Raw genomic sequence first — 18,442 nt, 5'->3', positions numbered from 1 at the left:
TTGGATATGTTTCATAGCAGTGTAGCGCCGGCTCCTGTGTTTTTTGAAATTTAAAGTTAAACTTAAAAACGGCAGTTTGGGTTGGGTATTATTATTCCAAATTATGGTCTCGGTATCAGTTTGGCTGGACTGTTTTGTGTTCTGCCTGGTCATAGGTGTGGGTGTCACCTTTGGGAGGCATTGGAACGCAGTCTGGTTGGACGCATTGGGTGCCAATCTATCTCTCGGAGCCAATCAATGAGTGCGTTTGTCTCGCTGTGTATTCCGGGAGAGGGTACTTAAGGTGCTGAGGTCACGTGGTTCTGGGTTCCCGGGCCAGAAGTATGTTCTGATTCCCTGGTCCTGGTCCTCCTGAACAGCCCCCAGAGGCCCTTGTGGCCTGGGGGGGCGGATCCATCCGTTTCCGAGTCTCGGGGCTGGCTAGCCCGAGGCACAGTAACTGGAAGGAGGGTTCCGAGGTGGTCCGGCGCCGTCTCGGGTTTGGAGAGGCCCAGCAACTGAAAACACGACCAGGGAAGGACTCTTCAGAAGAGGGCCACGCACGAGGCCGGCTGCTCGGCAAGAGCCTGGAAGCTAAGCTGGAAAGGACACCAAGTGAATCCGCATTCTTATGGTATCGACGGACCGGCTGCAAGATTCTGGTACCGTATGGGAGTTCCCTAATTTCATCCTTCAGTTACAACCAAGTCTGTGGCAGAGACTTTGCTTTATCTAAATCACCTGTCGGTTGCTAAATTCACAAAAAAGGGGATTTATCCGATAGATGTAACATCCAGTTGTGAATGGCTATTCCCTGGATTGCATAGAGAGAGACATTTCAAGTGTCAGCAGTTCCAAGAGTACCTGAGCTTCCCTACCCCTACCCTCTATTCCCTACTGAGAGCTTCCCTACCCATACCCTCTATTCCCTACTGAGAGCTTCCCTACCCATACCCTCTATTCCCTACTGAGAGCATCCCTACCCATCCCCTCTATTCCCTACTGAGAGCTTCCCTACCCATACCCTCTATTCCCGACTGAGAGCTTCCCTACCCATACCCTCTACTTCCTACTGAGAGCTTCCCTACCCATATCCTCTACTTCCTACTGAGAGCTTCCCTACCTATATCCTCTACTTCCTACTGAGAGCTTCCCTACCTATATCCTCTATTCCCTACTGAGAGCTTTCCTACCCATAGCCTATATTCCCTACTGAGAGCTTTCCTATCCATAGCCTCTATTCCCTACTGAGAGCTTCCCTACCTATATCCTCTATTCCCTACTGAGAGCTTCCCTACCCATACCTTCTATTCCCTACTGAGAGCTTTCCTACCCATACCCTCTATTCCCTACTGAGAGCTTCCCTACCCATACCTTCTATTCCCTACTGAGAGCTTCCCTACCCATACCCTCTATTCCCTACTGAGAGACTGTGTTCTGTTCAACGTTTTTTTGCAAATAAAAATCCCTAAAGTGGATCAAGCATCGGTCTCTACAGTTCATTGGGCCATCTACCTCGGGAAACCCCTAGATGCACATGAGGTGAAGAAGGTAATGGCAAGCCCATTAAAACCAGCCGCTCCTTCGGGGGGTCAGTGCTACAGCAGAAAGTAAAAAAATATTGTTTGTTTTTTTTTCAAAGTTGTTGCTATTTTTTTGTTTATAGCGCAAAAAAATAAACACCGCAGAGGTGATCAAATACCACCAAAAGAAAGCTCTATTTGTGGGGAAAAAAAGGCCAACGCCGCAGAACCGCGCAATTGTCAGTTAAAGTAACGCAGTCCTGTATCGCAAAAAATGGCCTGGTCATTAATGGGGGGGGTAAAACGTTCCGGGGCTGAAGTGGTTAAAGCGGACAAGGCGGCAACCCTACTGTGCATTCATCACACTGGGACATTGGGGGGACATTTAGGGTCTCGTCACCTGGCGTTTCAAATCACAGATCAGGTCGCTCCTTAGATTTTGTTATAGACATCCTGGCAGCAGTCCACACCCCCGAGGAGCTTACAATCTACAATTTAGACCGGAGACAATTAACCCCCCATATCTGTTACTCTGCAGGGATCGCGATGGACTCTTCAGGCTACAAGAATGAATGCCGATTTCGTAAGTGAATATTTATTTTCATAGTTCAGTCCCTGCATCCAGATTGTGACCCCCTGTATTCACATTCATCGCTACACCACCATTTCCACCCTCGTCTGGGAATTCATTCGACAATTGTGTTTTCAAGATAATGTAACATTGAAACATTTGTATCCTCCTCCCCAGCCCCCAACCCCCCCACCCCCACCCCCACCCCAATCCCCCAATATCACCTGTGAATGCTGATTAATTATTTATTATCAATTCTGTTTACAGACTGCATTTGTCATTCAGCCGGACCAGATACAGGTATGGAACAGCCATTGTACGTTTATCACTGTGTTACTCACCTGGCAGTTAATGTTTTAAAAGTATAATAAGTCATAGAAAGAGACAAACAAAAATCATTGCAAGTCCAAAAGTTTTAATTGTTCAGCTGGTAACAATAAAAAGAGCAAAAGGACAGCCAACGTGTTTCAAGGGCCACAACCTCTTCATCAGGGCTTGATAAAAACAGCATAAATATCATTATACAGGATGTTAATTAGCACCAACAGTTTGCGCAGCACCCTACTATATAAAGGGAGATGGTACAGTTAAAATACAATCAAGCAGAAGAATTAGGAGGGCTCTGGTCATGGAGCTTACAATCTAAAGGCAGGAGGAGGTGGTATAAAAAGGTAATAGTTGTGGGGGATAAGCTGATGGAGGTAACCAAAGTACAGTTTTTGGTTAGAGGTGGGGTAGTTTTCAGGGATCACCTAAAGGCGGACAGGATAGGAGATAAGCAGACAGATTGGGTAGGGAGTTCCAGAGGATGGGAGAGGCTATAAAGAAGTCCTGGAGGAGGGCAAAAGGAGGAGGTAACAAGAGGACCAGAGAGTAGGTGGTGTTGGGAAGAGCGGAGTGGACAATTTGGGCGATATGTGGGGATGAGGTGGGTGTTGTAGCTCTGGGGAGAGTTGTAGGTGGCTTTGTAGGTTGTTCTTAGTATTCTGAGTTGTATATGTTGAACTAAGGGAAGCCAGTGGAGGGATTGGCAAAGAGGGGCAGCAGTTATAGACTGATTATTAAGGTTAGTAGAAGCATTCACTAAAGATTGAAGAGGGGACAGTCTGTATAGAGGTTGTCCAGTAAGAAGAGAGTTGCAGTAGTCAAGGTGGGAGGTAATAAGTTGTTCAGAGGTGTCGTTAGTTAAAAAGGAGCAAATTATGGAAATGTTACAGAAGTTAAGTTGGCAAAATTTAGCCAGTGATTGAGTTTGAGGAAGTGGATTAACTTTAAACTACGTAGAGGGTTCACTACTGTGAGAGCTGTAAGGATGTGGAACTCCCTTTCACAAGCAGTGGCATCACCAGGGAGTGTCGATAGTTTCAAAAAACAATTAGATGAGTATCTTAACAATCGCAACATAATGGGATATCGGATTTATTATTGACTCACTAACACACACACACCACAGGTTGAACTGGAAGGACTGGTGTCTTTATTAAACTTTACCAACTACGTAAATATGGTGTGACATTCCATACTGAGATGTTGATCAGTTACTTTGCGATATGTGAGGAGATTGAGGGGGTGAGCTGAGGAGTAGAGAGGCAGATCTGGGTGACGTTGGTGTAAAGGTGGTATTGGAAGCCATGAAGTGATATTGGAAGCCATGGGATGTCAGTGTAGAGGTGGTATTGGAAGTCATGGGATGGCCATGTAGAGGTCCTAATTAATGCCGTGGCATGTCATTGTAGAGGTGGTATTGGAAGCCATTGGCTGTTAGTGTAGAGTTGGTATTGGAAGTCATGGGATGTTGGTGTAGAGGTGGTATTGGTAGCCATGAGATACTGGTGTAGAGGTGGTATTGGAAGTCATGGGATGTCGGTGTAGAGGTGGTATTGGAAGCCATGGGATGTCGGTGTAAAGGTAGTATTGGGAGTCATGGGATGTCGGTGTAGAGGTGGTATTGGGAGTCATGGGATGTCGGTGTAGAGGTGGTATTGGAAGTCATGGGATGTTGGTGCAGAGGTGGTATTGGAAGTCATGGGATGCTGGTGTAGAGGTCGTATTAGATGTCATGGGATGTCATTGTAGAGGTGGTATTGGAAGCCATGGGATGTCGGTGTAGAGGTAGTATTGGGAGTCATGGGATGTCGGTGTAGAGGTGGTATTGGGAGTCATGTGATGTCGGTGTAGAGGTGGTATTGGGAGTCATGGGATGTTGGTGTAGAGGTGGTATTGGAAGTCATGGGATGCTGGTGTAGAGGTAGTATTGGGAGTCATGGGATGTCGGTGTAGAGGTGGTATTGGGAGTCATGGGAAGTCGGTGTAGAGGTGGTATTGGGAGTCATGGGATGTTGGTGTAGAGGTGGTATTGGAAGTCATGGGATGCTGGTGTAGAGGTGGTATTGGAAGTCATGGGATGTCGGTGTAGAGGTGGTATTGGAAGTCATGGGATGTTGGTGCAGAGGTGGTATTGGAAGTCATGGGATGCTGGTGTAGAGGTGGTATTGGAAGTCATGGGATGTCAATGTAGAGGTGGTATTGGGAGTCATGGGATGTTGGTGTAGAGGTGGTATTGGGAGTCATGGGATGTTGGTGTAGAGGTGGTATTGGAAGTCATGGGATGTCGGTGTAGAGGTGGTATTGGAAGCCATGGGATGTCGGTGTAGCGGTGGTATTGGAAGCCATGGGATGTCGGTGTAGAGGTCGTATTGGAAGTCATGGGATGTTGGTGTAGAGGTCGTATTGGAAGCCATGGGATGTTGGTGTAGAGGTCGTATTGGAAGCAATGGGAGGTTATCAAATGGCCCAAGGAAAAGTTGTATTGAGAGAATAAAAGGGGCCCAAGGACAGAGCCTTGGAAATACTCAGAATCAGGCTGCTCTTTTGCAGACGATATTGTAAACCACAGCCAGTGATGGTATTAACAGAAGAAATGGCACGTTAAGAATTAATATCAGATACAGTACATCTCACCTTGTTCTGTGTAAGGGGCTCATTCTGACCTCACATTATTAGTTCCTACAAGGTCACAAGGTCAGCCCACTCTAACTATACATAATTAGAATCTCCTCTTGGGGCCATAATTTGCTGATTTCACCTCAATATTAGTACAACAAATGTGATTTGCTAATCATATATATAAATACACACACACACACACACACACACACACATCTATAACACACATATTACACACAATAAATCAGATTAAATGAAAAAAAATTCTAAAAAGCCAGATTGTGCAAATACGGTAAGTGTCCAGAGTTTGAACAATATGAATCCCAATCCAGGTCAATCTCCACCTCCTTTAGAGCCCGGGAAAAGGCTTACCAGAATATATATATATATATATATATATATATGAGAGACTCTCAAATTATAGAGAAGTCATATTGCATGATGTACTGTAACTAACAATAGGCAGAGCACAGGCTTCTATAGAAGAACCACCAACAGGAACACCACATATCACTTATTCCTCAATTCGGCATCCTATAAACACTATGTTGTTAAAAGAAAGGAGACCATGCGCTCCACACAGTATAGAACCCCTGATAATATAATATATTAAAGCAAAGTAATTGCACTTACATATATAAAGACTCAACAGCGCTGGTTATAAATGGGCAAATCGCACTCTGGGGGACACTTAACGTTGCGTGATGACATCACCATATGTAGCTCCTTCCAACGTGTTTCGTCAGAGTTGATGACTTCTGGGGCATGGTCCATGGTCCAAGGTTTATCACAAGGAAGGCAAAAAATAAAAATAAAAAAACAACTTATTGTGCATGGTCCATTGGAAATAAAATTCCTTTCTGATTCCCTAAGGCAAAACAATCTACATGGAGTCAGTATGCTGCCCATGATATACATTATTGCACAAATTTAATGAGTTATTTTATGAGATTTAGATCTTCCATGTAAACAGAGTGGTGGTGATTGAATGTCTCATCTCTCCAGGTCCTGAACTCAGTTCTGAACCTCATTCTGGTCCCGGTGTTTGATCTGGGGATCTACCCTCTCATCAAGCTTTGCAAGATCAACTTCCAGTGAGTAACAAAGTCCGGCCATTGCAGTGATTGGTCGGTGTATCTGTGGGCCACCCATTCACCTGTAATTATTCCTCCTCTCCGCAGCCCCATCGCAAAGATGGCCATCGGCATGCTGCTGGCAGCTCTGGCGTTCGCTGTTGCCACTGTTGTGGAGGTCAAAATAAATGTGAGTTAAAGTCTCAAGTCACTTATCTGCTTCCTGTTACTAAAAGTAATACAATGTAGACTTCTAATACTTCTATAAGTTTGGTTTAAAGGGTGGGGGGCATTTTTCAGAGCAGGTTTAGGTTGGTCCTTACCTGTAACAGGAGGATTGTTCAATACTAACTAAAGTATATTGCTGAAAGAGTAGTGGATATGTGGAGCACACTTCCAGCAGAGGTAGTGAGCCCATCAACAGTAAGCGCATTAAAAAACGTGCTCTGGACAACAATTTATTTTTTATTTTTTTTAAAAAGGTTCGATGGATCGCTTGACCTTTTTCTGTCGTTGATTTTTGAAATCATAAAAAATGGTGCCAGCCCTGCCCAGTTGTCTTTTGATAAACTAATGAATTCCTCCTCCTCATCTACACTGCATGCTGGGTCATGGTTTTGTGGTCCAAGATAAGAACTGGGAGGGCTAATTGGGCTCCTTGAGATGACACCGGACGGGTCTGAATTATTATTTTTTGCGCTTATTGAGCAATATTTGAATATAACAAAACACTCTCTTCTTAATAACACGGTGGAAGGGGTGTTCTGTGGCCGTAGAATACCTGGGAACAATGTAACAGTGGGGGGGTGGGGGTAGCAGGAACCTGCCCTGGGAGCTGAGTTGGCCGGTCTCCCCGCTACTCACTGATACAAGTGGCTGCAGTGTCACTCCTGTCAGAAGGAGCAACGGCCAATAGCTGCTGTGCTGGAGGGAGGATTTGGCCTTCTCCATCCAGCCTGCATGGGGCGTAGAAGACCCGGAGCTGAAAAAGAGAACTGTCCTCAGTCTCAGCGTGGCACTGCTGCGGAAGGAGGTTGGACTGCGTACTTCTCCATCTCTTAGGCCGCGTACACACGTGGGGACTGTTCGCCCAACTTTGTCCGCTGAACAGTGTTTCGGCGGACAGTCCGCTCGTGTGTGGGCTTCAGCGGACAGTTTCAGCGGACAGTCTGACGAACAAAGTTTTTCGGAATTCCCGTTAGACTGTCCGCTGAAACTTTGTTTGAGCGGACAGTCCGCTCGTGTGTAGGCTTGTTCGACAAACTAAGTCTCGCGCATGCTCAGAAAGGATTTACACGCCGAAGGTTGCATTGCAGTGTATAGGACGTTGTTTTTCTAGTCCCGTCGTACGTGCCGTTCACGTCATCGCGCACGGTTTCAGCGGACTGTTCATTCATCGTGTGTGGTCAAGTCCGCTCATGCTAATTTTGAGCGGACTGTTTGTCAAACTGTTTGACGAACAAAGGTGGGCGAACAGTCCCCCGTGTGTACGCGGCCTTACTGTTGTCATGCGACCTCTCACATGACTGGATAAAGGAGGCGCTGTGAGTACAGAGTACAAGGGGGGGAAGGGGTGACAAATTGGAAGTATTGGAACACCTGATGTAAAGAGGGACTTTATTGGGGACTTCCTGACAGGTTGAATGGGGGGGGGGGACAATTCACCATCTTCGCCCTGGGTGCTGGATGACCTCTGACAGCTCGGACAAGGTGTATAAATTCTGCACTTTGAATGGCTGGGAAGAAGAGAAGAGTGCAGATAAACAGGTACAACTTATGCAGGATTTGTTTCTGTGTATCACCTGAGGCCAGTCACTTCACTGGGTGTATGGAGAGTTTCCAAGCACTTTAAATAAATAAACTACAATATTTCCATTTCTTTCATTTCCGGCATTCCAGGAGACGAATCCGCTCGTTCCAAAGGCGGGAGAGGCCACTCTGCAGGTTCTGAACTTTGCAAACCAAGGGGTCACCGTTCGGGTTCCAAACAATTCCCCATTCACACAGCCATCGCTGATCGTCGGAGATTTCCAGGTAAGAGATGCGCCACCTGAGCAGTCACATGACACAGGGGGAGGGGAATGAACATTCAGAACAGTGAAATTAAAGGGGAACTCCAGACTATACTCTTTTCATTCTGGATGGAGTGTAGTCGTGTGGCGGAGGGTTTACTTGTCCCAGTGACCCCCCCCCCCCTCCCCCATTCCCCTCATATTTTCCACTAGTGTCACTGGGAAGAGAAATGAGTATTGAGATTGATGTGATTGGCTCAGTGATCTCTGTACAGTACTGCGGTATATGTCAGAGCTATATAAATGTATAATAATAATAGTGTGTGACTGTGGGGGAGGGGACATTAGAGTGTACTTTTTTTTTTTAATTAAAAAATCCTACATACAGCTTATTAATAAAAACACATTTACACAAAAATAACAACAACAACTAAACAAAAACAAGCGTGCTTACATCAGCAAGTAAAGAAAAACGTTTCCTGACAAGATAACATATTAAGAAACATTTTAATGACAAGAAAAAAGAGACTACAAACCCCGAACCTCAACTTAACCACAATCCAGACTAAGAAACATTCTGAGACGTAATCTCCATCAGAATGCGATTCCAACCCCCACCCCCCCCCCATTAACCCCTCCCCCCACATCATTCACCTTGCATTCTGCACCAACCACTCTCATTCCCTTCACATCTCCCCCCTCCACCATCATCCAATCCATCCCTCACTCCACCCCTTGGTGTCTGTCGACCTCCAGCCGCACTTCTGCCACGCCAAGGAGGAGGGGTTGGCACCACCATACATTCTGGTCCAGCACCCTCCACTGCCTTCATTACACTAGGAGCAGACACAGACTTGACAACCACACTTTCTGACACTGACTGGGGAACCACGGACTGGGGGGACACTGACACCACAGAGGGACTCACAGACACAGAGACACTAGGATTCCCTGGTACAACCTCTGCCAACCCAGACTCTTCTCTATCCAGACTGAAGAATTCCTCCACTAACTCTGGCTTATTGTGCAAAGCCTCAGGGCACCGTCTATAAGGGTGACCAACCTTATCACATAGGTTACATTTAATGATGTTACAGTCCCTTGCCAGATGCCCCAGTTCCCGGCGCAAAGAGCACTTCTGTTCTGGACATTTAGAGGAGAAATGTCCCTTGACTCCACATTTATGGCACCTTAGGTTGACCAGGGTAGACGACAGTAATCATACGTCTACCAATAAAGGCAGAGGAGGGCAAATGCTGGACCACATTCCCACACACACACTCAACCTCAATGACATCGACCACCCACCCGTTCAGATTCCTCTATCACTCACAATCTTTTTTAGGGGACACAACGTTTCACCAAACCTCTTCAACTACACCCATAAATCCTCGGGGGGGTATAGACTCATTCGTTGTCAGGATAGTCGCATTCTTTATCAAGGGCTGTCGTGAGACAACTTTGGAGACAAGCCCCTACCAACCCAGCTGGCCCCTATATGCATGCTCATACCGCTCCCAAAACAGATCCAGCGATTCTGGACACACAAATGACAAATCATATTCAAAGGAACCAGCCGGACTGATAAGAGAATAAATATTCTCCGCCTAAAATCCCATGGCTAGGATCTTATCCACAACCACCCTCCTGATAGGTGGAATACCTCCTCCTTCCCACCTGAGCTGTACCACGTTCCTGCGTTTAATGGAAGAAGGTGCATTAGGTGGAAGTCGCACAACTGGCTCCCTTCCACCACCAGCAGCATTACTTTGTCCTGACACAGCCTTAGCATAATGCCTAACTGGGACAGATGAAACATTAACTGGCTGCGTACGATTATTAACTGACTGCATAGGAACCTCTGAAATCTGGTTTGGTAAATTACCCACCACTTGATCCTCCCTACTCCCCTCCAGCACAACAGTCCCTCTCACCATAGTCCCAGAAGTACCACAGATACCAGCAATCCTGTCATCAAGTAAAGTCTTCTGTTTAGAAAAAACACCAGCTGTTTCAGCGTTCATACGGCCCTCCTGCTCTGCAGTTTCAATGTTCATGCGACATTCCTGCTCTGCACTGTTAGTGTCCATGTGGGACTCCTCACAGCCAGCTAATCCTGCATTCCCTGCTGATTGCAAGGATCTGTTGGCAGATGCAATCTCGGGAAAGTCCTCCACACATTGAGAGAGATTTTCAGCAAGCACTCCTTTATCATGATCCTCATCTGATGAGTCGTGCCTCTCAAGGCAGATTCCATTTCTGTAATGGCCTGCAGCAATGTGCCATTTTCCTCAACCTCCTCCTGAGATGACCCAGGCTGCTGGGGAGGGAGGGGGCCAGATACTGACTCAGACATGACAGATCCTGAGACAGGGGTAGTACTGGGGCCACCATGTGAAGCCACTTCATTACCCCCCCATCCATACTGTCGCCATCGCTCTAGTATCCACCCTCTGGCTGGTACTGGCACAGGCACTTTCCTTCATCTGTTGAAATCTCTCCCCATTCTCCCACTTTTCTCTGAACACACTGCTGCTCTCCTTCAGAGAAGCAACCAACTTCTGCTTTTTCAATGCCTCTTCCAGAGACTTCAGCTTGGAGACTTCCCTCTTACTGTTTCGACTTACTGTGCAGGGATTACTTTTTCCTGAGATCTTCTTTCATGACAGCAAGTTTCTGTTCCTCTTGAGCAATGCAGCAAAGTCTGTTTACCACTCTGTCCTGGAGGACTGGTAAGGATTCCTCTTGCATAGGAACAGGCCCAGGATCCATTGCAGATTGAACACATGGAGTAGGCCTCAGTGCCTTTGGAGACCCTCCAACTTTGTCTTCCCCAACATGGTCCATACTTGCCTGGGAAAAGCCTGCATGAGAGGCCCCAGGCTTGCTGCTTCTCTCAGCTGAGATCACAGCAGAGTGAGCCAACAGCACCCTGCATAACAGCACCACTTGGTGGAGAAGCTCCTCTGGTGCAGAGACTGATGTGACTGTGGGGCGGGGGGAGGGGACATTAGAGTGTAAGCTCCTCTGGTGCAGAGACTGATGTGACTGGCTCAGTGATCTCTGTACAGCACTGCGGTATATGTCAGAGCTATATAAATGTATAATAATAATAGTGTGTGACTGTGGGGGAGGGGACATTAGAGTGTAAGCTCCTCTGGTGGACAAACCTAATGATCTGTGTGTTTTGCTGCTACAGGACCCAAATTACGTGAAGGTTAATTTCACCGGCACTACAAATGTGAATGTAGAAATTGGGGTACAAAGCATTTCCTGCTCAGACATTCGTGAGGAAGCCACGTACTCCTTATTGGTGGATACAAACACGGATGGTAGTCTGTATTGTAGAAAGGTAAGTTGAGCAGAAATATCCTACAAGTGATATATGAGGGGTTTGAGAAGGAAGAGGGTGGGTATGAGATAGATAGATAGATAGATAGATAGATATAGTAAGATTGGGGTGATCAGACTCAAGGGGTAGGTGCGTTTTCAATGATTGCACCGGTCCAAAACTATATTTTTAAGGGCATAATAACCCATTTTTATTTAAAGCGGGAGTCCACCGGGACTCCGCGTGTTTTTTTTTTTTTTTTTAAAAGCCAGCAGCTACAAATACTGCAGCTGCTGACTTTTAAAATAGTGACACTTACCTGTCCAGCGCGCCCGCGATGTCGGCACCGGAAGCCGATCTGTAGATCGTTTCTCGGGTGGTGCCGCCGCCATCTTAGGTATGGGAATCAGGAAATGGAGCCTTTCGGCTTCATTTCCCGGTTCCCTACTGCGCATGCGCGAGACGCGCTGCGCAATAAGGACGGTCCCCGCTGCCTCTGGGATCTGTGTGTTTTCCCAGCAGGCAGCGGGGCACTTGCGGAAAGGGGCGGGACTTGTATACTAATATACGCCCCTTTCCGCAGAGAGCTATCCCGGAAGTGGGTGCAGATAACTGTACTGTACAGGTATCTGTACCCCCCTCCCCCCTGAAAGGTGCCAATTGTGGCGCTGGAGGGGGGGAGAGTTCCGATGAGCGGAGGTCCACTTTAGGGTGGACCTCCGCTTTAAAAGAATGTAAAAGTTCACAAAAGACATCAGTAGCCCAAGCAGGGAGTGGCACCATTACTGTAACTTACACAATCAGAATTCTACAGCCTCCTGGATTACTCTTGCCACACGGCTGGTTCAGGCTTTCTCCTTAGACCAAAAGACTTCCTAAGGCTGCTTTCACACTGGGGCGGTATTCAGGCGTTACAGCGCTATAAATAGCGCCTGTGTAACGCCTGAAAAAAAACGGCCCCTTTAACTCCAGTGTGAAAGCCGGAGGGCTTTCACACTGGAGCGATGCGCTGGCAGGACGGTGAAAAAAGTCCTGCCAGCCGCATCTTTGCAGCGGTGAAGGAGCGGTGTATTCACCGCTCCTATACCGCTGCTACCCATTGAAATCAATGGGACACCGCGGCAATACCGCCGGCAAAGCGCCGCTGCAGCGGCGCTTTGCGGGCGGGTTTAACCCCTTTTCGGCCGCTAGCGGGGGTTAAAACCACCCCGCTAGCGCCTGCACACCGCCGCTAAAACGACGGTAAAGCGCCGCTAAAAATAGCGGCGCTTTACCGCCGACGCTGCTCTCGCCCCAGTGTGAAAGCAGCCTTAGAGTCAAACTCTCTCCTAGCTTACTCCCAATCAGCTCCTTGCTGCTTTGTTAAAGATTAAATCTGCCTCTTGCAGACATGCATGCCCCCATGCAGCCTCTCTAACTCCTGGAGAGGATGGGAGCCCATCTGACTCCCCTCCACAGATGTAAAGGGGGACTCTATTGGAGACACCTGATGTAAAGGGTGTAGTCCTGACCCATAGCTGATACACAGCCGTGCAATCAGCGTGCCTGCTTCTCCAAAAATCTGGCAGTAAACCAGCAATCTTCTGAGTTGCACGGGGTCCCACTGCTACAATATATACAGCACCTTGAAAAAGTATTCACACCCCTTGAAATTTTCCATTTTGTCATGTTACATTCAAAAACATGAATGTATTTTATTGGGATTTTTATATGATAGACCAACACAAAGTGGCACATAAAATTGTGCGGTGGAAGGAAAATGATGAATGGTTTTCAATTTTTTTTTACAAATAAATATGTGAAAAGTGTGGGGGGAGGGGCATTTGTATTCAGCCCCCTTTATGCTGATACCCCTAACTAAAATCTAGTGAAACCAATTGCCTTCATAAGTCACCTAATTAGTAAATAGAGTCCACCTGTGTGTAATTTAATCTTAGTATAAATACTGCTGTTCTGTGAAGCCCTCGGAGGTTTGTTAGAGAACCTTAGTGAACAAACAGCATCATGAAGGCCAAGGAACACCCCAGACAGGTCAGGGATAAAGTTGTGGAGAAGTATAAAGCAGGGTTAGGTTATAAAAAAAATCTCCCAAGCTTTGACCATCTCACAGAGCTCTGTTCAATCCACCATCGGAAAATGGAAAGAGTATGGCACAACTGCAAACCTACCAAGACATGGCCGTCCACCTAAACTGACCGGGCCGGGCAAGGAGAACATTCATCAGAGAAGAGCCAAGAGGTCCATGGTAACTCTGGAGGAGCTGCAGAGATCCACAGCTCAGGGGGGAGAATCTGTCCACAGGACAACTATTAGTCGTCTCTCCACAAATCTGCCCTTTATGGAAGAGTGACAAGAAGAAAGACATTGGAGAAAGAAAGTCATAAGAAGTCCTGTTTGTAGTTTGTGAGAAGCCATGTGGGGGAGGGGGCAGCAAACATGTGGAAGAAGGTGATCTGGTCAGAGGAGACCAAAATAAAAATGTTTGGCCTAAAAGCAAATTGCTATGCGTGGGGAAAACTAACACCGCCCATCCCCCTGAACACACCATCCCCACCGTGAGACATGGTGGTGGCAGCATCATGTGGTGGGGATGGTTTTCTTCAGCAGGGACAGGGAAGCTGGTCAGAGTTGATGGGAAGATGGATGGAGACAAATACAGGACAATCTTAGAAGAAAACCTGTTAGAGTCGGCAAAAGACTTGAAACCGGGGCGGAGGTTCCCCTTCCAGCAGGACAACGACCCGAAACATCCAGCCAGAGCTACAATGGAATGGTTTACATCAAAGCACATTCATGTGTTAGAATGGCCCAGTCACAGTCCAGACCTAAATCCCATTGAGAATCTGTGGCAAGACTTGAAAATTGCTGATCACAGACGCTCTCCATCCAGTCTGACAGAGCTTGAGATATTCTACAAAGAAGAAGAATGGGCAGAAATGTCCTCTCTAGATGTGCAAAGCTGGTAGAGACACCCCCAAAAAGACTTGCAGCTGTAATTGCAGAGAAAGGGGGTTCTACAAAGTATTGACTCCGGGGGGCGCCATACAAATGTCCCTCCCCCACACTTTTCACATATTTATTTGTATCGTTTATCATTTTCCTTCCACTTCACAATTATGTGACACTTTGTGTTGGTCCATCACATAAAACCCCAATAAAATACATTTATGTTTTTGGTTGTAACATGACAACATGTGGGGAATTTTAAAGGGTATGAATACTTTTTCAAGGCATTGTATGTAAAATATATATATATATCTTATTTAATGCTTTAGTGTTGAGTAGCCAGTACAATGCCAATATTTTGGGGTGATATTTATCACATTATAGAGCTGTTTAGTTCCATATAATCCATATGTTTGTTTGTATTTTAGTACTGAACAGTTACAGTGTAACAAAAAATAAATAATTTCTATCTCTGTAGATTGAAGATCCCAATAATAAGCCAGAAAATGGATTAGCAGGGGTCAGGTGCGTCTTACTTTCGTCTGATGATTGAAGATTAAATAAACGTTTCTCTGCACAAAACCACTACAAGGCAATTGAGTCGATGTTCTAAAGGAGTAGAAAACATCCACTTAGTGGTCTGTTTGAAAAAAATTGCCATTGGTCCCGTGAATATGAATTTTCATTTGTTCTATGCACAGTGGAGAAAAACATATGTTCTTTAGGCCGTTTTCTCTTGGGGAAAACATGTTTTAATATGAGCAATGCACTGCAATATGGCCACTAGATGGCGCTGAGGAGCCAAGGAAATACATGCATCTTTGTAACAAAAAATACAATTTGACAATTCTAGAAAACGCTAGAGGGAATTGCCAAATATCCGGCTGCCCTGCCACAAAACTATATCTTCTGGAACGCCATGCCTGAAGGAGTGAGATGGATGCGGGGATGGGTAGAGCCAGGCTACCTACCGGGCTTGTTAGTGGTGAAAGAACGGCCCACTGTGGCGTCGCCCGCGCTGAACTGCAGTTCTGGAGAAGGCAGGCAGCCCAAAGGTGTCTGAGCTGCAGCGGTGACACCTGATCACAGGAAGTGAAGGAAGAGCCTTGCCAAGGCACAGATCACAGATCCCTTTTTGACTTTTATAAGCAAACTAGTCAAAACAATCATGCGCTCCCAGCTCGGAAATCCAGTTTTATACTAAGTAATAAAATATAAATACAGCGCTCACAAAAAAAAAAACCCATAATAAGTGATGACAAAAACATAAAGTTCATATGAAACTGTGAATGTGCTTCATAAATAATGTGTAAAAAAAAAAAAAAAAATGCAGGGAATGCTTCACATCTGGTGTGCAGAAAGTGCAGAGAAAATGTTGCAGAAACATTTTCAGGTGTACCCAGAGAACCCCCACGTGTGTCCCCCTCCCCCACCCCCCCCCCCCACTCACCAAATCACAATGACACCCAGATTTGCAGCCTGGGAGCCAAAATAGGCTTATAGGGATATCCAGAGGATGTTGCAGGATGGCAGGTTCACTGATGAGATGATAAACGATCCTTTAATGCTAATACTCAGCCATACAAAAACAGGTACCCAAAAAGGAAGAAAAAAAAAAAGGGGGTGGGACCAATAGCGAAGTAGGTTAAGACTGAAAATTTATTGTGCATAAAAAGGTTATACTTACAAAAGTAAGTTAAAATCAGGCATTGAAATGATCAGAGGATTCAGCAAACACTGTTCATTAGTGTTCCTACAAGACCGGAAATGACAACAGTACCGGCCGTGTGTCACTTCAATGCATTTCGCCCTCCCACAGGTCGTCATCAAAGGACCTATCTTCTGATTGGAACTGACTGCCTTATATCACAAAGGAGAGGGGTACACTCCCCTTCCTCCACCAATCAGACTGAGAGAGGTACACCTTCCTCCACCAATCAGATCGAGAGAGGTACACCTTCCTCCACCAATCAGATCGAGAGAGGTACACCTTCCTCCACCAATCAGATTGAGAGAGGTACACCTTCCTCCACCAATCAGATTGAGAGAGGTACACCTTCCTCCACCAATCAGATCGAGAGAGGTACACCTTCCTCCACCAATCAAATCGAGAGAGGTACACCTTCCTCCACCAATCAGATTGAAGAGGTAGACCTTCCTCCACCAATTAGATTGAAGAGGTAGACCTTCCTCCACCAATCAGATCAAAGAGGTACACCTTCCTCCACCAATCAGATTGAGAGAGGTACACCTTCCTCCACCAATCAGATTGAGAGAGGTACACCTTCCTCCACCAATCAGATTGAAGAGGTAGACCTTCCTCCACCAATCAGATCAAAGAGGTACACCTTTCTCCACCATTTAGATTGAGAGAGGTACACCTTCCTCCACCAATCAGATTGAAGAGGTAGACCTTCCTCCACCAATCAGATTGAAGAGGTAGACCTTCCTCCACCAATCAGATTGAAGAGGTAGACCTTCCTCCACCAATCAAATCGAAGAGGTACACCTTCCTCCACCAATCAGATCAAGCTAAATATATATATATATACTAAGGCCCCTTTCACACTGGGGCGGGGGCGGCGTTGGCAGTAAAACGACAATATTTTTAGTGCCGCTTTAACATGATTTTAGCAGCAGTATTCGGCAGCTAGCGGCCCGGGTTTTACCGCGCTGCTAGCGGCCGAGAAAGGGCTAAAACCACCGCAAAGCACTGCTGCGGCAGCGCTATGCCGGCGGTATAGCCACGCTGCCTCATTCATTTCAATGGGCAGGAGCGGTGAAGGAGCGGTATACACACACAACGCTGCAAAGGACTTTATTTAGCGTCCTGCCAGCGCACCGCTCCAGTGTCAAAGCCCTCTGGGTTTTTACACTGGAGTGTGAGGAGCGGCTCTTTCAGGGCGCATAGCAGGCGCTATATTTAGGGCTGTAGCGACTGCAAAGGGCCCCAGCGTGAAAGGGGTCTAAGGCCTCATTCTCACCTCAGCATTTTGTAGCTTGAAGTGCCAGAACACTGGAAGGAGAAAAAATCTATTATTCTCTATGGAGTTGGTTCACGTCTCCACTATAAGTTGCGTTTTTTGCGCAATTTTCTGCCCAATTGATCACAATGTATATAAACAATGTTACTTTGTATCTCTCTATCTCCCGTCTGGGCAATGTTTATAAACAATGTTACTTTGTATCTCTCTCACATCTGACCAATGTTTATAAACAATGTTTCTTTTCAGCTCTCTGTCTCTCGAATAAACAATGTTCATAAACAATGTTACTTTGTATCTCTCAATCTTCTGTCTAATCGTTTTTTGAAACAATTATACTTTGTATCTCTCCATCTCCTGTCTGATTGATGTTTATAAACAATGTTACTTTGTATCTCTCTATCTCCTGTCTGATCAATGTTTATAAACAATGTTACTTTGTATCTCTCTATCTCCTGTCTGATCGATGTTTATAAACAATGTTACTTTGTATCTCTCTATCTCCTGTCTGATCGATGTTTATAAACATTACATTTAATTACATTACGTTACGTTACATTTAATCTCTCCATCTCCAGTATAAATGATGACCATAAACATGTAATGTAAAATGTTACACATTTAATCGCTTTATTATCACAGTTGTGATGCGCGAAACACATTGATTACCCTTCTGTCCTCACGGCATCATAGTGCTGTATCTGTTCACTTTAAGAACCCTTTCACACCACACCGCCGATAGCGTGGGCGGTAAAACGCCGCTATTTTTAGCAGCGTTTTACCGCCGGATTCGCGGCGGATTTGTGGCACATTTTGGCCGCTAGCGGGGTGCTTTTACCCCCCGCTAGCGGCCAAGAAAGGGTTAAAACCGCCGCCAACACGCTGCAATAGTGGCGTTTTGCCGGCGGTATTACAGCGCTGCCCCATTGATTTCAATGGGGAGCAGCGGTGGAGGAGCGGTAAACACACCGCTCCTTCACCGCTCCAAAGAAGCTGCTGGCGGGACTTTTCCCTGACGTCCTGCCAGCGCACCGCTGTAGTGTGAAAGCCCTCGGGGGGATCACACTACATACAATG

The 18,442-nt window shown here is 46.2% G+C and overlaps 1 protein-coding gene across 1 annotated transcript in view; it reads left to right on the top strand.

Moving 5' to 3' along the window:
- LOC143925108 (solute carrier family 15 member 2-like) overlaps positions 1–18,442 on the top strand; it is an 89,630-nt gene that overhangs the window by 56,166 nt on the left and 15,022 nt on the right. Inside the window, exons 12-18 of the mRNA XM_077449723.1 lie at positions 2,041–2,085; positions 2,341–2,373; positions 6,025–6,113; positions 6,201–6,282; positions 7,992–8,126; positions 11,304–11,456; positions 14,860–14,906. Of these exons, the coding sequence (XP_077305849.1) occupies positions 2,041–2,085; positions 2,341–2,373; positions 6,025–6,113; positions 6,201–6,282; positions 7,992–8,126; positions 11,304–11,456; positions 14,860–14,906 (584 nt within the window). The remainder of the gene's footprint in view (positions 1–2,040; positions 2,086–2,340; positions 2,374–6,024; positions 6,114–6,200; positions 6,283–7,991; positions 8,127–11,303; positions 11,457–14,859; positions 14,907–18,442) is intronic.

This window comes from Lithobates pipiens, unplaced genomic scaffold, assembly GCF_037356315.1.
Source record: "Lithobates pipiens isolate NorthernLeopardFrog02 unplaced genomic scaffold, aLitPip1_a1.2 Scaffold_22, whole genome shotgun sequence".
NCBI classification, from domain to species: domain Eukaryota; kingdom Metazoa; phylum Chordata; class Amphibia; order Anura; family Ranidae; genus Lithobates; species Lithobates pipiens.
This window is presented reverse-complemented; position numbering and strand designations above follow the sequence as displayed.